The sequence below is a fragment of the Nicotiana tomentosiformis genome, chromosome 4 (genome assembly GCF_000390325.3).
Source record: "Nicotiana tomentosiformis chromosome 4, ASM39032v3, whole genome shotgun sequence".
Classification (NCBI taxonomy): Eukaryota; Viridiplantae; Streptophyta; class Magnoliopsida; order Solanales; family Solanaceae; genus Nicotiana; species Nicotiana tomentosiformis.
In genome coordinates this window covers 84,616,217-84,640,332 of record NC_090815.1, presented here as the reverse complement: position 1 = coordinate 84,640,332, position 24,116 = coordinate 84,616,217, and the positions used below count along the sequence as shown (strand labels likewise).

The 24,116-nt window shown below is 36.0% G+C and overlaps 2 protein-coding genes across 3 annotated transcripts; one reads left to right on the top strand and one right to left on the bottom strand.

Annotated features, from left to right (window-relative positions):
• LOC104119088 (major pollen allergen Ole e 10) lies at positions 1-2,102 on the top strand. The gene is given in 5 exon segments (XM_009630498.4): positions 1-166; positions 1,115-1,438; positions 1,634-1,670; positions 1,774-1,811; positions 1,814-2,102. Coding segments are annotated over 5 exon segments (573 nt in total). The 5' UTR covers positions 1-111; the 3' UTR covers positions 1,933-2,102.
• A 3,745-nt stretch (positions 2,103-5,847) lies between these two features.
• On the bottom strand, positions 5,848-23,106 carry LOC104119089 (UDP-sugar pyrophosphorylase). Of its 2 annotated transcripts, XM_009630501.4 has the most exons (18): positions 23,060-23,106; positions 22,760-22,903; positions 22,459-22,563; positions 20,095-20,211; positions 19,067-19,207; positions 18,720-18,819; positions 16,791-16,918; positions 16,640-16,711; positions 16,450-16,514; positions 15,729-15,789; positions 15,498-15,615; positions 12,220-12,344; positions 10,461-10,537; positions 8,490-8,595; positions 8,323-8,382; positions 7,368-7,448; positions 6,470-6,709; positions 5,848-6,279 (listed from the first exon to the last, which is right to left on the bottom strand). In XM_009630501.4, the coding sequence occupies exons 2-18, from the start codon at positions 22,862-22,864 to the stop codon at positions 6,112-6,114; spliced, it is 1,869 nt and encodes a 622-aa protein (XP_009628796.1). In that variant the 5' UTR covers positions 22,865-22,903; positions 23,060-23,106; the 3' UTR covers positions 5,848-6,111. The 2 variants fall into 2 exon arrangements, with proteins under 2 accessions (XP_009628796.1, XP_009628795.1); XM_009630500.4 differs by lacking the exon at positions 23,060-23,106 and having other exon boundaries at positions 22,760-22,978.
• Between the last annotated feature and the right edge of the window lie 1,010 nt (positions 23,107-24,116).

Here is a 24,116-nt window from a genome sequence, read left to right as displayed (position 1 = left end):
CATTATAACACTTCACTCTTCTTCCTTAACTAAGAGGAAGAGGAAGAATAGTCCATAGTTTCAGTCTTCTCTTCAGCAGGAGAAGAAGTTGGTTTAACCATTTTTACACCAATGGCATTTAAAGTTTGGATCTTTCTAAGTTTTTTGGTCATTAAATGTTATGTGGGTAATGTTCCTTTTTCCCTTCAAGTCTTGCTATCGTGCATGTCTATGTGATTAATTTTTACTTTCTACTACTTTCTTGATTATTGATTATACTGTATTCTTAAGACTTTTGTTTTTTCTATGTTTTATTTGTGCTGCTTTCTTACTGTTTAGGGAAAAATATGCCAATTTAAACTTTAATGTTCTGTTTCACTGTTGTTTTACCATAATGTCTAGGAGAATGTGCCAACTTTATTTGCGGTTAGTGACTGATTATACTAAGGTTTTACACTTCTCAATGTTTTTCTTAATTAATATTCTCTGGGATTTTTTGGCTTGTTAAATGAACATTGTTAATGATCTTAGAATAGAATATTAAGTGGGTAAATGTATGGATGAATGTAATAGTTTGTGATCAATGCTAGCTCTACAAAGGAAGAAAAGAATAAGAGTAAAGGTCAAAAGTTAAAAAGGATTTGTTTGTTGCCACTATAAAATAGTTCGTGAGGTTGACCTTATTTAGATCAAAAGAAGATAGAAAATTTCCCTTACCTGAAAGAAAGATTGTGATTCAGTTTTTTGGATCATCCCAAATAGTCAAGTAAGATAAAAGGGGAGCCAAAAGTTAATTGAAGATTTTCTTTTCATTTTAATGGTCAAGGATATGAGTTAAAGATTTGGTTACTACCCAAACAGGGTCCTGAGTTACAACTCTCAAAGCAAATTAAGGATAAACTTGTTTGCCTGAGGAAAGCTTCTTTTTAGTAGGGGAAAGCAACTAAAGAAAACACTCATTTTCGTTTTTGGTGTCCAACATAGTTCTATATGCTTTAGCTCAAATAGTTTAATTATAGTCAGAGTTTGATAAGGTTTATAGAATGTCTATGACAAATGTTTAACTCTTCTTAGAAAGTACTATCAATGTATATAAGTGTAGTCCTCGATTCAATTAGTGTTTATATATATATAGTTGTTGAAGTAGAGGGGATGGTGCAAGAGAAGGAGGAATCAGGTATTCCATTTCCTGAAGGCAACACTACATTCCTTGGTGGGACAACTTGGTGCGTGGCACGGGCCGGGGCTTTACAATTTGATCTGCAGAATGCATTGGACTGGGCTTGTGGATTGGGAATGGCCGATTGCAGACCGATCCAAGCCGGTGGCCCGTGTTTTGAACCCGATACCCTTTTATCTCATGCTTCATTTGCTTTCAATCACTACTACCAACAGAATGGTAATTCTGATATTGCTTGCAATTTTGGAGGAACTGCTATCTTGACTAAAACCAACCCCAGTGAGTGGCCTGGATCATTATCTTTTCATCTAATAATTGTATTCTTCTCAAATATATGAATATAAAACCGCATTCTTGTGCCACTGGCCAATATATATGTCCAGTTCAAGATGAACCTTATGGGAAGTTTTTAGGCATGGAAAACTTAATGTTATTCCTTTCTAACATTTACATTGTGTTTTTTTTATGTTGTAGGTCATGAAAAATGTATTTATGCTACATCTGGATCCAGGTAGTGTTTACTATTACTCCTATATGAAGTTTCTGCATTAGTGAAAGTACTTGAGCATCTTTATTAACTTTCTTACTATTTGTTTTCTTTGTAATTTTTAAAGGATTGGTGATATGAAGTCTGCAGCATCTCCATTTCCCCAAAACAGCTTAAGCATTATGTGGTGGAAAATTGCTATGATTCTTCTTCTATTGTACTCGGGAAGCTGAGATGTTTATTTTGCTATAAGCTGAAAATAGCCAACTTTTGTCTGAAAAAGTAGAGCATAATCAAGAAGAGATATCCTGATTAATTAAGATATGTACGGCTCTGGGGCATTCTTAGAGTGGTTTAATTTCTTAAGTATATTCCTTCCTTTCTTGTTGTATTAAGTTAAGCATCTTAGCCATTGAGAAGAAATCTTGTCTTTCTAACAATGCTGATTTTGGAGAACTGTTCATTACTTTAATATTAAGATTTAAGGGTGAGTAGTAAAAAATTGGGGAAGTGAGTTCCCGAAAAGTGGTTATTTTATTCCTCCAGCTTTACAGGAGATCGATAAAGTATATTCTACTTATTTGTTTCAATTTGTTTGGCTATGGTTCATTCGGCACGAAATTCACGAAAAAAGAATTTTTTTATAACTTGTGATCTTACGTATATTGTTCATCGTTTGTACTATGTGGTTAGCATTTGAGTAGTGTTTGGACATAGATTTAGTTTAATAAACTTTAAATTTGATAGTTTTAATAAAAGCCAAAACAAAAATATATGCCCATAATATTTATGAGGTTATAGAAATTTCTCATTAAAAAAATATAAAATTCTTTTGAAATAAACTAATAAAAAAATAGTGTAAAAAACAAAGTAAAATGATGAGAGTAACATTCGCCATCTACATCATTTTTTTAATTCAATTTCTTCCCTTGTGAAAAAGAAGTGACATGAATGAAAAAAATTGAAAGCTGAATGAATCCAGTTTTTGGTTTTGGGTCCAATTCATAAGCAACTTTTGTCCCTTTCATCCATCTGTTTTACATTTAACTGAGTATTCCTTCGAGTGAATTTTTGATATTTGATATACCCTTGAGAAAATATTAACTCCTAAAGAAAAAAAAGATAATTTGACAAAATTATCCTTAATTAAAAATTGTATTGGGATATGTACAAATAAGGATAAATTTTAAAAAAATAAAATTAATTTTTTTTTAATTATGTAAAAAGACACTTATTTTGAATCAAAGTGATGGCACAGAAGAGGCAGCCTTTCGCTTTTACGCACGGGTTTTCTCGTCTTCTTTCTTGCTTTTGTTCTCTTTCTTTTCTTTTATTTATGAGTTCGAATGATAGGACTTCTGAATACTGCAAATCAATTTCAAAGTTTCTCTTTTTCATAAATCTATTCCATTTGGGAATATATCGTAACCAAAGATAAAAAGTTTCTACTACTTGAATTTGTAGATGCACGTATATTTTTTATAGGTTTCGACCCTTAGAAAGTGATGGAGTGAAAATATGCAAAGAATTATTACTAGTCAATTAAATGTCATCAACATAGACTACTCATCAAACAATTTTGTTAAGCCCAATATGAACTACGTACATTCTTTTGCGTTTGGTACTACAAAGAACTAAAGCTCAAATATTAGAAAAAAGAATAGAGAAATTAATAGAAAATTGTGCTACAAAGTTAAGCATATAGACAAGCTTTATCGTTTACAAAAGGAAGTCATAGCTTCCCATGAATAGCAAATTAATCATCTCAAAGAAGTCAAATTTCATGTATTAAACCCAAATTTGGTTTACTTCTACCCTTTTCAAACTTTTTAACAACCTCAAATAACTCATCCAGATTTCATTCTTAATCTCTTTACCCTACCAAAATATGATACATAAATTGTGACATTTCATGTACTTAACTGATTAAGTACCAAACCTGTAAATCTAACAAGCTTCAAGTGGAAGAAGAGCTTCTGAAGAGTTTATAGCAATGCGAAAATAGCAGATTAAAGAGGGATAGGGAGAGATATTATTTCATCTTCAATGTAATGAGCGATACAGGAATTCCCACTAACTGCGTAACTAATTTTTGTCCATTCAATGACTAATATGCCCTCCTTATATACATGTAATGACAAGTCTACCCTTCCCTTATTAATCTGGCATATTACAGACATGACTCGGAGACAACATTCAAGATGCCCCAGAAATGTTATTCATAAATCTCAAGATCCTAAGATCTGATACTACCTAACTGCAATAGACCTAAACTTTCCATTCTCACCGTATCGCTATTTTTGAAAAAGAATGAGAAGTATAGGCATTAAGTGCCGACGTAATGTGTTACGACAATCAAACAATCTGAAGATTATGACTTGGTCATACAATTTAACCTATTAATATTAGAGCAGCCAAAGGTTCAAGTTAACATCACCAGTTGTCTTTGATTTCTAATTTCTATATGTTGATAGGAACATTTAGACTTCTTTTTTTGCATATTGCTTCTACTTGGTCAACTCGTTTCCCTTCTAGGGGACTCGTAACTTGGCCTAGCTACATCCTTGATCCTACAAGATATTGACGTCCCAAAAATTCTGTTTTGAAGTTCAAGTTCTGCGTCTAACACAAGGGTCATCTATGAGAGCGAGACATTGTATTGCGTCTATAATTGGACGAAAACAGTCAACTGCAAACAAAATTAGTTAAAATTCTTTCAATTTTTGGCCTTGAGTTGCTTTCTCTTCTCAACGTACATGCAGATCATTTGCTTTCTGTAATGCCTCACTGTCACATTCAGCTTGCTCTTCCATGAGGCATTGCAGGGTTTCCATCTCTAGTGTTGCCTTCTCTTCTCGTAATCTGGTTATCATCGCCATTGCTTGATTTGCATCACCTGCATTGCCATAGTAGCTTCTAATTCACAATTGATTAGAGCACTAGCACTATCAGAATCGAACTTGTCCTTTCTGAATGACAAGCTATGACAGAAGTAGATACCTTAGTTTCAATCTCCTTGGTGTCATCCCTCTTGTCTTTCCATTAAATTGTGATAAAAGTGCATCATCTTTAACTGAATGATTTACTCTGAAACAACGTCTGTGCACAAACTTTGGGAACCCATACCTCATTGCAACAAATACATTTTGTTGTGCCTGAAGCGAAGAACCCAGGTTCTTCTTCTCCAGTATTGTTTCTCATTACCAACTGGAGTTCAGCTCCCAGTTTGCTCATCAGCAATTGGGCAAACAGTCAAAAGCATAAAGCATGCATGGCACAAATGCCCCACCCTTTCGAAACGTCAGAACCATGAGATTTTAGCCTTCCATGATTTCCTTGTGGCGCTTAGAGGATGCTTTGTGCCGAGGCAAGATACAGTATGTTCCAGCTTTACCTTTTAAAACATGGATCCTCATGTTATGGTTGAAGAAGATCAAATCCCAGTAACATCCTACTCATTCCTTGCCAAGATAGGATCCACCTTGAGCAATACAAACACGGATTAAACCTGGCAATATCGGGCAAATTGCATAACCACGTATGGGAAACAACCATTGATAAACATCAAAACAATCAAGTAACCATTCAAGAAGTGCTAAAGCTAAAGCTGTGGCAATCTTAAATGGACGTTTTCCTTTCCCCTAATAAATGGCCTCCCAGCAGCCACCTATTGGTTAGTTTGTGCAACTCCATATATCAAAAATAGAAGGGGGGGGGGGGGGGGGAGCCCTCATTGCAGCCATTATTCGCCAGGGACTTTTCTTCTCCAAACCCGAATTACAAGATCTGCAAGTCATAAAATAGTCGAAGACTTTATAATTAAACACTACAAGCAGGAAAAAAGAAAGGCTCCTTGCATCCATTTATTCGCCAGGGACATTCATCTTCTCCAAGTTCGAAATACAAGATCTGCAAGTCATAAAACAGTGGAAGAGCCTATCATCAGATAGAGTACTGCAATTGAAAATCACAAGCTCAACTTCCGGCTCCCTTTTTAGTAGCTTTTCCAAGTATCTTCTTTTCAACTGCCAAGACTGAACGATGGAACTCCCTTGATAATCTTTCAAGTCAATTTAGTGTTAATTTACCCAGACAGAGGAAGTATATCCAAAGCATAGAGTGACGTCTGCTAATAGTGCTTATAATAAGCGTCAAGCATACCTTGAATGCAAGAAAACTTCTTCAAAAGCAATCAACACAATTTTCAAAAGGACTTATTACTAATTAATCAACCTTATTCTGTTTCCAAGCTAAAAAAAATCAAGAATTATTTTCTAAATGTTTCACCAGTTTACTAAGTTACAAATGATTGGGGGCAAAATAACAGCCAGCACCTATGTCACAATGTTACAAAAAACCTTGAAACATAACGTAAGCAACAGAATCTGCAATAAATATCCACAGTTTAACCAAGCTAAACCTCAGAGCTCCTAAAGAATTTTGAATCAGTACAGATGTGTCAACCTTATGGCTTCAAAAAATATTTTCCGGGCTCGGTATATGTTTTCTCCAACTGCTCAACCTTGTTGAATCTGAAACCCCTGATTCTTATTTCTTCTGGTATTGAAGTATCCTTACAGTCGACATTTTCAATTGTCCAACCCTTGTTCTGCACAGAACCTCCCACTTTCACCTGTACAAATGATTCTCAGTAAGTGTATCAAAGATCAAACTGATATGTTCATCACAAATGTTGAACCCGGGGGGAGGACGAATTACAAGCATATAGGCACTCATATATCAATTAAAAGACATATCAGGGGTGCTGATACACCCCTATAATGCCATCCAGATCAGAACTTGATCAACGACTTGAGACATACCTCAGCACCATCGACAGCCTCAGTAATGAGAGCTCCATCAAGGGAAAGATCCTCAAGGGCAATATCTCGCCCCTTGATTGCCATTGTAGATCTTTGTGAAATGGAGCAGTTTCCACTGACTTTGCTTTTTACTTCCGAGAAAGTAAGCGCCCATTTAGGCTTCCACACAACTCGAGACCATACTTCCACCTCCTGTCCGTTAAAGACTTGAATAACCGGATCATCTATCTTGACACCAGCCTGTAATAAAAAGAGATGTAGTGTAACTGATGCACACAACTAGATCGACACAGGTTTACCAACTGAACTCATCTGTGGCACTGGCTATTACGAAAGGAAAAAGTTAGGAAAGTGTTTCAAGAGTTGATAGTTATCTTCATATTATCACAATTAGAAGTTTCAGAATCAAAATTTCTCCTATCTTTTTGTCAAGGAACACGCCCAAAGGTGAACGTCTGAAAACAGTAGGTTGCAGGACCAAAAATTGCTTTATTATGAGGCCAAACAAAAGGATCTTCAGTAATAACCCAAGTTAATGTACATAACTGTAACCTTATGTTTGGACTTGCTAACCACTCGTTCAGCACATGACTATAAATAAAAATGTTCTGATATACTGTTCTCTAACCAGTGATGAGCTGCAACTCTTCTTTTTAACTTCTGCTTTGTCTTTTTTTTCTATTGTCATTCCGCTGGTTTAAATGTTACTTAAAAACTATAAGGGCATGGTAAAAACCTAAAAGGCCTCTTTCAGATTCCAGCAATCTTTTCCCTTATATTATATCCTGTAGATGTTTGCACAAAAATTGGTGCATAATGTATCAATACCCGTAGGTCAAGAAAGAACTACTCTGAAAAGTTCAACTTTTCACTTGAATTCCCAGAAGGAAAGAAATACCTTTCTTAGAATGAGGCTATGAGAGCGATATATGGCCATTTCTCCTGAAGTGGCACTGTGATATGGATTTCCTTTCGGCACCTATCATTTTAAAGGAGACAATTAAAAAATAGTTAGTGAACCACAACAAATCACGTCAAGAGCAATAACTACCTATGAGTTATTGTTAGTAACAACTGTTGAGAAAGACTTCGAAAAATGCCAAGCCAAAGAAATACAAGTCAGAACATAAGACTTAAGAATGTCAGTAAGCTGTTTCAACTTTCTTAGTTGGTGAAAGAGGGCTTAGGATAGTGGCTATAAACGACGAAGGAAAAAGTAAAGTAGAAGGAATATGCCACTGCATTTTTTACTTTGAGGGAAAATTTTAGCAAAGCATGCCAATTAATTATAAGCTTATGATTGCATATGCAAGAAAGAGATTCAACAATGTCATCTCGGATCCCACAGGGAAATGCTGCCTCCACAAACATGCTTGGGTTGTGATACGAAATACCTACACAACCAAATTACAGTATCTGACGAGTATGCATAAGATCTAAATAACTCAGTAAAGAGCTTGAAGCAGAAATCATTTGAGAAAACACTTGATAACATCCTAAATTGGAAAATTTTCTGGTAACTATTTGACACAAAACTAAACGTCGAATTAAAAGAAAGAAAAAGCCAGAAGCATCAATTCTTCAGTCCTATGGCCTCTGTACTGAAATTTTTCAGAATGGAGCTCAGGTGGGGTCCACACCCAACCAGCAGAGAAAAATACATTTGTTATATATAGCCAGCACTAGATCATCAGAGCTTTCGATGAGAAGCAAGAACTAGAAGTAGGGAAGATGGCTTTTGTCATGAGGATCAAAATGTTATGCCAGCCCCAATTTACAGAAACTTGCCAATTTACTGAAATCATTTCTCCACATATGATGGATAAAATTATTTCAATAACCTCTCATCATACCTTGGCAGCATCTTCTGGGTTGTTTTTCACAGGTGCATAAGCAAGCCAAGCATCCATCACCTGAGTCATTGTAAGAAGCATTGTGATCTCCACACTTGGATAACTTGACCATAGATGACTCACAACGTATGTAACAAAATCAGAAGCCAAAAGCAGTATGAACTTACAGTGAATCCAACCCTAGCTGATGGAGGCAGCGTTTTAGGATAATCTTGCATCATGCATTCAAGTCGAGTTGAGGACTTGAAAGCAGTTTTGGTAGCATCTTTATACCTACAGCAAGAGATGCCATAAATTAGTCAAGAAGAGGTAAATCAGCTACTAAAATCACAAGAGAGAATTTTAACAACCAATGTGCCTAACTGTTGAAATTAGAAGAAACAGGTATAAAAAGACAACAAATAAGCAAATGAATTATAAAGTACGAGCCTCTAATCAATCCTTTAAGCGCACAGTCTGAACAGCATCACCTCCACCTTTTTTTCTTTTTTTGACAGAGGTGATGTCCAAGCTAGCTTGTGTGCACCTCGACCATTCCATCGGGTACCTGCTACCTCCCACCAACAAAGATACCAATAACTCTACCACCAAGGCTTAGACAGATTGGAAGAAATCGCCTACTGTTAATTCACTCTGGGATATGAAACCTGGTCTACAAGGTTTGCACCCACTTCATTGACCACTACGCTACACTCTCAGGTGCATCACCTCCACTTTTTTTGGCATGTTTTTTTAATTGATTTAGATGCCTAATCAATCCCTTTAAGCGCAACCTTAGGATCATCACCAGACTGTCCCAAAAAAACAGAAAATGGCAAGATGCAAAAATTTCCAGAGTAAGAGTTGGAATCATTTCTCTTTCTAAGTCCTCACTGTCAGTCAACCCACCAACCCTTGAGAACTACATGTCATTGGATGTTAATGTTCCAGTCTTGCCAAAACGACAAAAATAAACCTTCCCAGCAAATGGGATACGGGAAGGTTGTGTGCAGAATATCCCATCCCTCGTGAACAAACTGCAATACCAGTGTTCATCTTAGCAACATGAAAGCCCTAGAATACAAAAGACTCCACACGCTGCTCCTTAATTAGCTTATGAAATTGTGGCTGAGGATATCCGAAGACATTCCAGTCCCACTTCTCAGTTGCAGGCTTGCAGCAACAGCTTTAGCTTCAGTTCCATGGCCAGTGTTCAAGAGTTAGTATCGAATGTCTCCTCTAAAGGATAAGGAAGCCTGCTGAAAGTTCTTTCTCCTTTGAATAGATGTACTGTTGCTTCATGAAATCAAATTAAATCTCTCCAGATCTTTAGAGAACAGCGAACCAGCCGGCTTCCGAAGGTAAAGAAGCAGAGCTTCTATATTCCAGAGAACTTAGCTGGATTGACTTTATAAAGATATGTTCGCTGTATGACATTCACCTTGGTATACTGAACAAAGCACTTGAAATCAAAGGACCAAACAGTGAATAGGAAGATGAGAACATGAAGGGAGACAAGGGCACCAGGAACTCTCAAGCATCCTCAATGTTTAAGCTAGGTACTACAGCTAGAAGCCAAACACCTACAATAACGAAGGGGAAAGCATCCAAACGCCATGACCAGTGTCTCTTCTTCAGCAAATCCACACTCTCCACCACTTCCCCTCACACCAGGAATTGTGACATCATGACCTCTCTCTGCTCTCCTCGACTTTGCCATCACTGTCTTCTGTTTCATACCATCTTAACAAACACTTGAAATATTCGATCTCGGAACTGAGATTTAAATCGGACTGGGAAAGCCATAGATGATATACCGTCAGGTGATTAGATCAGCATAAACTCCTATCTTCGGTATAATGTAATGTCTTAAAAGCGAGCAAACATATTGGACATAAAGCATCTGAGCTGATCCGTATTTCTACTTTATGAGAATCAAGTTCAGCTCATTTGCATTTAGCTTTTTTTATTCCTAGCAGCATATTAAATTCAGTGGTTCATTTCTCAACAATTTTTTTTCGTGGAAAAATTTCCTGGACTTACAGCAAAAATTCAATAAAAAGATAACCAGCATATATTTTCAAAGGAATAGCAGGCAACACGACACCACAACATTGAACAAACAAGTCTTGTATAGAGATATAAGAGTAGATGTTTACTTAGGGTTAACAAACTCCTTTATTGCACCTCCTGTTTTTGTGAGCTCTTCAATGTAAGGGCCAATTTCAAAGATTAACTGCATTGCAAATGAAGACAGCCATAGGTAAGACATTACTTTCTATTCGAAAGTAACCAAAAAAAAAAAGGAAAGCTATTCTACAGAGGAACTTGGCCTCTACAGCATAATTTGCATGATTACTACCGCTGACTACATGCTCGAAAAATTATAAACTACTGTCATAAAGAAGGGGCACTTCACCTCTCTGTTTCTGATGAGATCCTCTGCCCAAGCAACTCTTTATATAATATAACTTCCAATAAGCGCTGTACATTTAACGAAGACTAGGGGTGGCAAATGGGCGGTTTGGGCTGAATTTGGGCGGGTCAAGATGGGCTGGATCAATAGATCAGTCATTACCCAAACCTGCCGAAAAGTTACTTGGGCTAAGATGAGCTGGGTCAAGATGGGCTAAATCATGGGTCATAGCCCAACAACCCAACTTTTGTTCTTTCTTTTAAGGAAATTTTCATAAGTACATATCCTATAAAAATATTTGACAATGATTACCATCGTTTTATTTCTTATATGTGGTATCAAAAATAAATTAATAAGATATACCAATATAGACATCAATAAACATTTTCAAGCGACTCAATTAATTAAATCAACAACAAAAAATTTATCTTTTCATTACAATTTTTTAAACATAGATTGGAAAAACAAAATACTTTCCTAAATTAATTATGACTAGTAAACCAGTAATTAGGTATAATCATATAATCACAATACATAATACTACTGCATAGGTATACTCATTAAGAAGTACATTAAATTCAAGATCTTGGAAACTTTTTAACGATAATATTTGTGTCATGATTAAATTAATATGTGCCTTCTACTAATTTAAAATTTAATCTGAATAATTAAAGTAACCATTACTTTAAAAAGTTAGAGAAAAATAATAACCAATCAAATTAAGCCATCTAAAATGAATTAGAATCTTGGCATATAGTTTTCTAGGAATCTTCAGAAAGAAATAAAGGAAAACTGGGGATAAGCATAATTCTCATAGTAGATGACGAAACGCGGAAGTGGAGAAAACAAATACAGTTGTAAAATAGGCACCTTCACGGGTTGGATTTGGGGACTTTCACGGGTTGCAGCTGGGCTAAGTTTATTCCACGGGTTGAAATGGGCAATGCCCAAATCAGCCCATCAGAAAATTGTATCAATGCCCAAACCGTAAAATGTTGGGCGGGTTAGATGGGCTTGGGCCATTTTTGCCACACCCCTAATGAAGACAGTCATCTTCCTTAATTGTATTGGCATCTATAATTATCAGGTGTTTCCTTACATATACTTTTAGGAAAAATGTAATTTTCTTTTTAAAATTTGCATTCATCTAATCTAGTAACATATTAGCATTTTATCCTTAGTTACTTTACAGAAATCAGTTCGCATGTTAAAATCAAGTCCGCCAACGTCGCAAAGCGAATTGGTCCCCATGTATAGGTGATTAAGGATTTTTATTACCCAAAACATCAAAGAACGGAGGTTTTCATGATAGTTGTAACCACGGGGATCCATGCATTATGGGCAAAAATTACCAAGAACTTCAGGAATATCTGGGTTATTATACAAAGTGGTAAAATAATTTATGTGTAAAATACTACGGCAAATAACTTGAGTCATTACAGAGAAAAAATGGCAAGAAAGAAAATAAAAGGACACTTCAGCATATAGACTACAAGACATACCTGATTTATATTTCCAGGAAAAGGTGAATAGCCTGTTTCAGAATTGACATCGCCATCAGGATATCCAGAAGCTCTAAGCAATGGATCGAGCTGGTTGTATTCCACATTAATCACCATTGTTCGCCCTAGAAAGGATTTTTTTTTTATTGTCAGATAGACCCACATGAGTTTTCACATAGTACCCCTACCATGTTCAACATCAATCTTTTCGCAGTACTAACCTAAGAGCAAAAGTACATTAGAATCTGAATCCCAGACAATTATTGCTGATGAAGAATATCACAAATGAAACAGAAAAGACTCCGAAGTTAATTAACGTATACATTAAAAGAGCTCAAATGTCACCCTTTATAGAAGACAGCATAATTTATGTGCTCATGGGTTAAATTTGACAGGCAGAAGCAGCCCAACTTGTCGTGACTTGGCCAAGCTATGGCATATAGTGGCATTGCTTAAAAGCAACTGATTGTTTTGTTTTTTACTTTTTGATGATTCAGCGGATGAAACAATTTTGAGACCCTCCAACTTTGATTTAAATTGATTTCAGGACCATGCCAGTTTATTCAATTAAGCATAGCAGGCAGATTACACGGAGGTGCAGATTACACGGAGGACCAAATCTGCGTGCAGAGTAAAATAGGTCTGAATTGGCAAATAACAGTTAGTTAAACGGCTAAACGCGGCTTCAAGCTCCCAACAGCTCAGAATTTGTTCTTGATACAGCTGATGATGGATGTAAAAAGAATACAAAAAGGGTCTGTCCTTTTGTTATGTCTGGTTTTACTAATCTGATTTTGGGAAAAGAGTAAAATATACCCCTCTACTTTGGTATATTGTTCACATCTACCCTCCGTTATACTATCGGGACATATCTACCCTTACCGTTAGATAAACTTTTTAAAAATACCCTCCACCTAACGGAAAGCCACCAAATTAAAAAAATATTTTTTTAAAAAAATCCATTAATAACCCGTTAAACCTCTTTTATTTACTGCACTTCTTCCTCGCATATTATCATCTCCTTCGTCAATCATATATTCATTTATATATTGAGTCCCAATTCTTTTAATATCCTTATTGTATGTTTATTATATTCTACCTTTTTCAATTTCTTTTTTTTTCTTCTAACTTCTCTCTTCTTTTTTTCCACCATGTCAAACTGTACCGAGTATTCATCATAATTTTCTTTCCACCATGACTTGAATGGTTATAACATCTTATTAGGTTAACAGTTCTGAAGTCTTAGGGCATCTACCAAAGTATTTCTTCCTCCAACAGTGAGCCTTTGTTGATGAGTATTCACGCATCATGATTTTCTTATTCTGCTTTAAGCATTTGGGCAACAAGTAATTATCGTCAAATCTCGCCTTAAGAACCAAAGTTAGATTCCAAACTATGGGATGGGATACTCATAATTCTTAGTAACAACTGAACTTATAATGAACAAAAATTAGAAAATAATTAGAGGAGATTCAATTTAATATCAAGCTACAGTCTAAGGAATTCATCAAGAATGAAGAAAGTACACCAACAAGTTGGAAAGCAACTTAACAACCTAAGTACACTAACTTCATGTATTAACCAAACACAAGTATTATTAAAGTATATATCAGTTGTTACCAACATACAAACCAACTGTCAAGTATGCATAACATTAGACAAAGGGATACCATATTATAACCACAAAAAAAAAAGAAAAAAAAGTGACAACATGTCATCCTAATGCCACCATGAACAACTAATAACCAAAAATATAAGTTCTTACTAATCCTACTTCCACCATCACTCTCTAAATAAATAAAATATGTTAAGACGCTTCAGAAATTTAGGTTACATATTTTTAAGTGATGAGTTTAACGGGTTATGGGTTAATGAATTTTTTTAAAATGATTATTTTATTAATCTGGTGGCTTTCCATTGGGTGGAGGGTATTTTTAAAAAGTTTGACTAACGGTAAGGGTAGATATGGCCCGATAGTATAACGGAGGGTAGATATGAACAATATACTAAAGTAGAGGGGTATAGTTGACCCTTTTCCGTTTGATTTTTGACTTCAAAACCATTTTTTGAAATTTTACAACTCAATTTCAACCTGTCTAAATTGCTTAATTTCTTCGATAACTCAACTGTTAATTGACTCTTCATGTATACAGAGAAGGCTCGGAAGAAAAAGTTAAGTCGAAAGCTAAAGCTCATGGGGTCAGTTATTGTAATTTATCCCTTTCTATTTCTGTGAATTACAACTTTTTAATTAAATTTTAATTGTTTAACTATTATCTTTCCTTAGTTGGTTTGGGACTTCCTCCCTCGCATAACACTTCATTTCTAACATTTATTCATCACATTATCCACATCTAGGAGTTTCAATACTCAAAATTGTAGTGAAGTAGAGCTCATTTGCATGCAGCCACTGCACACTCTGTACCTTACAACCAGATCAAGAAAATGTTTATTTTCATAATATGTTCAATGATATGAGGAGCTATCTCAAAATTAATAGTTCAACAAAGGATGGTGATCACAAGTCCGCATGGAATCATGTTATTTATAATTGCAGAGTCAGTGTGATCATAATTTTCAAAAGAAAAAACTGTAAGGCTTAACATATTTATTAACCGACTCGACTATTCAGAAAACATTTCCACTCAGAGAAGCTTGGGTAAGTTCAGCTATAGGGGAAACATGATCCTGAGTGGCTTCACCTACTACCCAACTATTTCTATAAACCTGTCCAAGTAGCCCCCTTGCAACCCATAACTGTATGTAAAAAGTGATATCAGCAACCAGAATCTTCTGACACATAGTCCACAAATTTCTCAGGGCTATTTTATCTTAAATAACTAAGAGTTCTCTCATCTTCTCCTTGTTACATACCTTTGAGAGGTCCAACGTTTTTGAAGAATCTCTATAATCAAATGTTTGCTCAATTATAGCACATCTAAAGTATGTATATGTTCTCCCACTCATGCCCTGTATGGAGCATCAGGTACTGAGGAAATCAGGCATGAAACAGACAGATCCTGCTATTCCTCGTCTCAAGTTACCTTTTCAAAAGACCAGCTTAAATGCTGTTGGAAGATCATAGGCAACCAACTCATAGGATCATAATCAACTGATCGGACAGATAGTATCCAAGTACTTTTGAGACCTGTTAAAATTTTGGCTAAAGATTAAGCCACCAACATTGCGAAGTTCACAGCATTTATTACTACTTTTCTGTTCTTTTCCCTGGGCCACTACAAGATGCAAAGCTAGATGTAAGTTACTCATCTGCGTACCATCTTTATGAGTGAGCTTGGTAATGCCACCAATGGCTTCTTTCGCTTTCCGAGGAACAGCAAGAGAATTGACATGGTATTGTTTTATCGCGCTGACACCTAGCGCTGCTGGAATTGCCTGGAAGATAATGAAATGTACAGATTGATAAAATTGTCCTAACATACATGAGCAGATTATGAAACAATTCAAAAACAAAAAGAAACAAAAAAGAGATAAGGCATCCAACTAACCTTGAAAAGTAGACCATTGGTGTCTTGGAAAAAAAGAACCCATCTTAGGCCTGCATCATGCCTAGATTGCACAAAATTTGGACCATCAATCACAGAAATATGTTAACTCTCTTTCTCTTTTTAAGTGAAACGTGCACCTCTTAAAAAATCAATACAAACTGGGTGCAATAGTGACGAGATACAGGCTATAATGAAAAGGTTTTACATCAGCTTTTATTTCCAGGACACGAAGGAAAAAAGCCTTGAAAGTATGAATTCCATTTCTTCACTTCAAAGATGGATACACTGTATAAGGTAGGGTCCAGAAAAATAAAGATCATGGTTAAAGATTATAGTTCAAGTTAAAAAGCAATGGAATGAGACCAGAAATTACAAAAGAAAAGGGTAACCATCTTTCTCAAACTGGGCAGCCCGATGCACAAAGCATCCCGCATTCACGCAGGGGTCCAGGGAAGACCACAAGGGGTGTGATGTAGACAGCTTACCCTAATGGAAGCAGTGGTTGCTTCACGGCTCGAACCCGTGACCTATAGGCCACATGGAGACAACTTTACTGTTGCTCCAAGGCTCCCCTTCATCCATCTTTCTCTAACTGATTACTTTTATATAGGCTAAAAGGGGTAGTTCATTGGTTCATCCAAAATCACATTAAGGTGTACGAGAATGGCAGAAAGAAAGCAAAGGTTTAAACGAAAAGGGGGGAAAAGGGGTAAAAACATACCAAACTTTAAGAAGGCCACTTGAGTAAAGAAGTGAGTGGACGTCTCCATGGCCATGAGGTTTTGTCTGATAAAGCAGAGGCATAGGCAAAACTCAGGCACTTTCAGCCGAAAAAGTTAATAACATCAATTGAATACAAGAATATTCATATCTTTAAATATAGGAAGAGCATTCAGCATACAATTATCCACCTGAATTCTATATTTATTATGGGGGTCCAGAGCAAGGTGTGCTTCATTATCATCTAAACAGGCAACTTTTTCCTGCAAAAAAATCAAGAAATATATGAGTTCTGATACTATGACTTAATTCTTCATAGGCTTCTTCAGATCAGTTGCTCACCTGCTTAAGCAGTTTTACTTGTGTGGGTTTCATCCCAAAGAAGGAGTTTTTTTCTAAGAGCTCCATGGTACGTAAATGTGTGTCATCTGACGTCATAATAGCTAAAGGAATCTCCGCTTGGCAGTTGCCTAATTACAAGGAAGCTGTTAGTTGCCAGGAAACTCCTACATGTTTATTGTATTAAGGATATGTATCATACTTTTAGGTGGCCGAAACATGATATGTTAGCAGATCTCTATGCATAAAGATATTCTTTTTAGCCAATCTTTTTTAGCTTGTATGTATTGTTTTCTACGCCAAGGAAGAGAATTCTTGACACCGTTTTTATCCATAAGGAACATTTCTTTTATTTCTACTGCTATTACTACTACCAGTGTTTTGGATAGCGTGCGGCGACAAATAGCGACGAGGGCCCGCATCACTCAGGCGAGAGGCGCTCAGCGAAGCGCTCGCCTTTTTGATGTGAAGCGACAATTTATACAAAAACATAAAATATTATATACATATAACTAAAAACTCAATAACAATAATATATTAATAAATATATCAATTCAAAAATTAAAGACTCAAAAGATAGTCATAGTAGATTCATAAACTAAAGTCTAATAGTCTAAACCAAACAACATCTATTCTTCTTCAAGATTTTCAAATTCTACAACTTCATGAATGTTAGCATTATATTGGCTATCATCTTCTTCATTTATTACTATCGGATGACGCCATTTCAATGCTGTTTTATAGAAAAAAAATTATCAAGTCAATATGCAATTAATTCTACTCTATAAGACTATAAGTCTATAATTGAAAAAACAGAGCAAACAAAAAAAAGGGCTACTGCCTCTGCTCTGCCTCTGGTCGAAAAACAGAACCCAAAAAAAAAACAGAGCTCTGGTCGAAAAACAGAACCCAAAAAAATAACAGAGCTCTGGTCGAAAAACAAAGCAAAGAAAGAAGAAGAAAAACAGAGCAAAGAAAGAAGAAAAACAAAGCAAAGAAAGAAAAAAGAGCTGATCACCGAAGAAAGAAGAAAGAAGAAGAAAAAGAAAAAAGAAGAAGACAGCAATGGTGAAGTCGACCAGAGCGAAGAAAAAAAGAAAAAGACAGCTGAAGAAGAAGAAGAAGAAAGTAGAAGAAGAAAGGAGAAGAAGAAGAAAAGAAAAGAAAGTAACATACCTGAGTTAGTGTGCTGATGGCTGATGATGGAAGAAGAAGAAGAAGACGAAGCCCTAATTTTTCTGCTAAGAAATGGTCGTTGCTCGTCGCTGAAGGAGAAGAAGTGAAACCCAAGCCCTAATTTTGTGTTTTAATCTAAATCGCTGCCTTTTCTTCCGTTTTTTCCAAATAGTGTCGCCTCGCAACGCCTCTCGCTACACAGGCAGAGGCGCTCGCCTTTTATGATTCGCAACGCAACAGACCAAAAAAGCACAGCTGCCTCGCCTCGCGTTGCCACACACTATTAGCGACGTAGCGCTCGCTATTTACAACACTGACTACTACTACTACTATGCATCGATCCCAAACCAGTTAGGGTCGGCTATATGAACCCTCACTATGTGCATAGAATATAAGGTTTAAATTGTTTTCTGAACTTTCTAAAAGGTTTCTAAAGAATCAAAATTTTGGAAACTCCACAAATAGAAACACTGGTCAACAAATCTTGGAAGCAGCTTCATGAATCTTAAACTTGCGACTGGATCCCCTAGCACAACCACCCTTCCCAACCTCCTTAAAATTGAGTCCCTAACATAACAGTCCAGGAAGAGGTACCTCCCGGAGCTTGGGTTACACCAAATTGCCAACTTCTATAATTTGTTGGTTTACTATGCTAACGGTGCGATGAAAAATTGGGACTGAACAAGACGCAGTTTAACTGTAATTTTGTCCCTTACGGAAAATATTTACAAAATCATAACATGCACTACTACCAACCTTCGGCAAGGCTGCAACTAGCTTCTTGTAAAGCAAGAATAGTTTCAATGTAATGCTGTAAGAAGCATGTCCCTGCAGTTGTTTCTCTAGGAAGGGCCACCTGCAAGTAATTAGAAGGAATTGTCACAGAACTAGATCTTATGCAGCCAGACATTAGATTAGTAGTTGCATGGTGAAATGACAGAATACAACTACTAATCAAGTTGCAAAATATTCTGCATATTTTACCCACTGAAGACAAAAATCAAAATAAGCTCTAGACCAACCAACCAAAAGAATTGTTTGAACATCAGAAATGTATCTTGTGATGGTTAAATGATGCTCCATGAAACTTTTACGTGCTCTACCTTTATTCCGTTGTACCCAAGACGTTCTCCGAGGCCTCCAGCAACAAGAACAAATGCAGCCTTCCGTGCTTCTTTGACTCCAGCCTCCTCAAATTGAACAAAATTATCATCACCATATGTCAGAACCTCCCCAGATGGAACCTGCACAAGTTCACTTACATTTTTTAATGCATCATTAATCTAGAGCAGACATCAATATATTATCTAAGTTTTAAGTGCTTGACTGCTTGTTACATAAGTATTAGTAAGAATTCAATTATTTTCCGAATTTTTCAAGGTAAGAGGAGTGAGCAAGGAAATACAATCAAAATCTGACAACATCGAGCATCAGATATCATTTTTCACAAGAAAAGGAAGTGTGACAAATCTCATAAAAGACTATTGACAGCAAAGAATAATTTCTCAATAAAAAGTTTCCATTATGAATTTGGAGACTATCATAATATCTTGTGAAGGAAAAATATATGATCAGTTTGGGATTAAAAAGCATAAACTCATTACTTTGACCTTTAGCAAAGGCTTGAAGCACCTAAAAATAGCCAAAACCTGCTAAACTTCGCATTTCAATATGTCGACCAGTAGGCATGAAAACCTAACCAAAGCTAATAAGGTATTTTTTGGATGTTCTACTAATGCAACATACACCACTACTATCTACCGCAGTTGTAGCTTAGAAGTACTTTAAGTGGCACACTTTTCTCAACACTCCGTCTAAACAATAAATTACTGTAGCTGCATAGTATCAGGAAAAAAGTAGCTGCATAAACAATATTCACCAGATTTCTGAAATATAGATTGTTTCTTTTATAAGCAGCACCTGCACTAATTTCTGACAGACATAAAACGAAATATATGTACCAAATCAAAACTTTCAAACATGCACCCAATCCAATAAATTAGATAAAAACACAAGTTGAGCTTCTGTGTGTTGCTTGATGAAAAAAGTTACAGTTGACGTTACCTTCTATAGAGAGAAAACTAGCAAAATAGGTTTTGCTAAAGCAGTAACACAGGATTCAGTGACTTACGGAAGGTGTAAAACCATCATACGGGTTTTTTCCAGCCTTTGAATCAGCTAAAAGCTCCCTAGCGGTGTTAATGTATGCTGCCAAACCCCCAGGGTAACTTGAATTAAGTTTGGCAATCTGAAAGAAAGCATAATAATAACACTTAAGTCTTCATAATTATTACAATTAAAGTAAGAAGTGAATACAAGCGTAGAAGACATTGGAAACAAGCCCAACAGGAAATGATAACATTTATGGCATTACAAGACTGCCACAACCACCAGCTCTACAATATTCAACAACGACAACAAACTCCAAATTTTGGCTACTGTATTGTTTGAATAATTAAGCACGAGCAAATGCTTCATATAAATTGTCATATAAGCTTTAAACCGCAAAAGAGAAACAAGATCAATTTTTTAATTTTGCAAACAGCAAACTACAACCTTATCACATCCCGAATTTCAGCATGTAAGTAACCAAAACAACCTAATGGGAGTTAAATTGCTTGCACTGTTAAAATTCAGTTGCAATTGAAAGCTAGTTGGTCAGCTTGAATTGTTCAAAAGAAAGAAACACAATGCATAGCCTGTCTTCTTTCCAGGCTTGACCAATGGTTTCACTGTGTGACATGCTATACTTCCATTCTTTCTAAAAGGAAAATCCAGACTGCCAGATCCCAATCCTGGTATAGTCATTGACATCATAGGAGAAATCAGGGCAATAAATGGTGAAATCGTCGTTGGTTCCAAGAAGACCGGAATTATTATTATTATTATTATCCTAAGAGGAGGGTTGCCTAAGCACCATGTTTGTGATGCCAATATGATATGCAATGGTGCAGATTTTGTTGTGTACATCAAAAAACAAGAGTTTGATGGGATTGATTCTGGCGCCCGTCCTGATGAAGCTTTGTTGTGGGGAAAAATACAGGGCGCTGCAAAGACAGCCAAGGTGCATTTCCCTTATCAATAGTAGAGACACCACACAACTAGGACAAAAGAATTCTCTCCGTGTTAGGTGCCAAGGTTGACATGCAGAAGCTTTCCAGTTACATATGAGTCGATTTCTCAGTAGATATGAGTTGATGACTCCGGAGTCTTGAAGCCAAAGCTACTCTGAGCAGTATTCATTGGTCAGAAAATTCTAGCATAAAGGGGGTACATTCCGTTAACCCCATTTATAGAGTCAGTGTGGTTCAATATGTTTCATTTTTCCTCGATGTCGTCTTAATCTATTTATCCCTGGTCTTAACTGGAGAGATTGGAGATCATTGATCGGGGAATTGGTTTGAGCATTCGCTATTCTCAGTAAGCATTCTTTTGAACAAAGCTATATTGAAGGTGCTAATTGGACCTTGAGGAGAGGATCAACCTGTTTTTTTTCCCTTTGATTTACATGTTGCATGTAAGCCAGGATCGACCAGTCTGTTTAAAAGCGGGTTTGGCCAAGCTTATAAAATCAACTTATTTTGAGAAGTGCTTTTCAAAAAAGTACTTTTGATAAGAAGCAGTTTGTGCTTGGGTAACTAATTTGAAAAGCGCGTTTGAGCAGTAATAAGGGTTTGGCCAAGCTTTTAAAAAGTGCTTTTAAGCGTATTTTTCTCAAAAGTGCTTTTAAGCTTATTTTTCTCAAAAGTGCTTTTGGGAGAAGCTATTTTTTTCTGCTTCTCAAAAATTGTTTCTACTCAAAAGCATTTTTTTCCTTCTAAAAGTTTGGTCAAACGCCTTAACTTTAGGAAGGAAAAAAAGCACTTTTGGCCAAAAAGAAGCTTGACCAAACTGGCTAAAAATCACATTTGATCTATATTTGCCTGTAATCTGAAATCCACCAGTAACACTGACCACTAACCGTAGACTCTGCTTTGGCGTTTATTGGTTCTTCAGTATTTATATAATTATATTCCCACTCAAATTACTGAGGATGATAATCCCTTATTACGATTTCTTTCTTTAAAAAAAGGGGCAGCCCGGTACACTAAGCTCCGCAATGCGCGGGGTCCAAGGAAGGGCCGGACCACAAGGGTCTATTGTACGCAGTCTTACCCTGCATTTCTGCAAGAGTCTATTTCAACGGCTCAAGCCCGTGACCTCCTGGTCACATGGTAACAACTTTATCAGTTACGCCAAGGCTCCTCTTCTTATTACGATTTCTTTGTTTGTGGATAACATTTCATATTCAACAATATGAAAGTGAAAGTCAAGAACGGAGCTTTAAAGAAAAGAAAAATACTTCAAAAGTAAAACTTGATCATAGTCTAGCCAGCTTAAATATGCATAGGTTGTACCATGGTGACATCAAAATCGAGTTTATTTAAAACAAACAAATGCATCCGGAAAAACAATTATAAAAATAAAAAATCAGAATAAAAAAAGCTGGACACACCTGATCAAAAAAGGCACATTTCTCATCATCATCAACTCCAGGCTCTGACCAATGCTGAAACAAGTGACTTTGCTCCTTCTCTAACAACACCTTCGCTAACTCTACCTAATATCACCACACGCACATCAATCTCAATTCAACTCCACACATAAAAATCAATATCAATTCAACTACACAAACGAGTTTAACTTTTTACACACTGACAATAAAAATACCGTAAAATAGCCTGTCTACAATGTGTTAATTCGCAGTGATAATCACTAATCAGAACGTAATCCTTTTTGCAAAAATATATTAGAACCTGTTCAGGGGAAAGAAGAGAGAGGTTTTTCTGGAGATTTGGAGCAGAGGAAGCCCAATCGCCACCAATGTTAAGCTTCGAGAATTCATCCGCCGTCGATGTCATTTTGCCGTCGCCGATGCTTTAGAGGATTGTAATAATTAACTGTAAATCAAAATAGAAGAAGAAATTATGTGAAGTTGAGAATGGTTTGAATATATAGCGAGAGAGAGAGAGAGAGAGAGAGAGAGATCTGGGAGAAAAGAAAAGGAAGACGGGTGACCGGAAGAAACGGTGAGAATGCTGTTTGCTGTTAGTTACCTGATAGGGATGGGGAATTGAGTACGTACCAGATTCGTGACCTGACCGGAACATGTAATGATGTAAAGGTGTTTTCTTTTATACTATAGTATTTATTTATTTATTATTAATTTTATGTTTTTGGTATTTTTGGGGATTGTGGAATCTCGGAGAATGTTTTGAGATTTGAATAGGTGGGGAAAATGGAAAGAAAAAAGAAAGTGATGGAAGATTATTTAATGAGTATCCAGATTTATCTATTTCTAAGAATAATTAAATATATGTAATTAGTATCTTGATTATGTTTTCTTAAGTTTCTTGGCTAAGTGTGGGCTACTATTTTCCTCTCTAAAAAACTATATCGTTCTCGTTTTCTTTGTAGAAATAATTGATTCATACTAAGTAACGTAAAAAGCTGTCACTAACAAATCTTCCACCTTTTTATATGCTGTTGTTTTTCAGTTCAAGTTACGTACCGAAGCATTAACGAAAAACAATGAATAAAAAATATGATTTCTTGAATTTTAGTGCTTTTCTTATTTTTATTAGGTGTACTAGTATTCTACCCGCGCAACATATTAAATATAATTCATATAAAAATGTTAGTTTAAAAACACGGCAGATACAAATGAGTGTGAAAGAAGTTCGATTTTGTTATATTCACTGGCTCGTTCGTTATATATATATATATGTTGGAGTCTTTTTGTTCTTCATGATATTTATGTACATAATCGACACTCATTGTATGTTTCAAACAAAGACACAAGAATTTATAAAGAATGAGTATAGCAGCATGATTTTACTTTGAACTCAATTAGAGGATAGGTTTGTTTGGATGCCGATCCAAGTAAATCAATATTATCCTTGCAATCTTCCCATCAATTTTCCAACATCCATCTTCAAACACCTTATAGTGATAATAGAAAAGGCGCGTAAACAAAACAGGCGATTAAATATCAAAATTAAGAGATAAAAATATTTAAAAAATAATTTAACAGTAGTGTAACATTTAAAATCATAGCTTAGACCCAAGTATGTCCATTGCAGACAGGAAAACTCACCATTAATCTCCAATGTA

Bases quoted from the DNA above. Each gene is read 5' to 3' on its own strand.
- LOC104119089 (XM_009630501.4), bottom strand. From the start codon at position 22,864: ATGACATCGACGGCGGATGAATTCTCGAAGCTTAACATTGGTGGCGAT. The intron at 20,212-22,458 runs GTGTGTCCAGCT...GCTTTCTTTCAG, and splicing joins AATGTGCCTTTTTTGATCAG to ATTGCCAAACTTAATTCAAG. The intron at 6,710-7,367 runs GTATTTCTTTCC...TTTTTATTACAG, and splicing joins ATAGCCTCATTCTAAGAAAG to GCTGGTGTCAAGATAGATGA.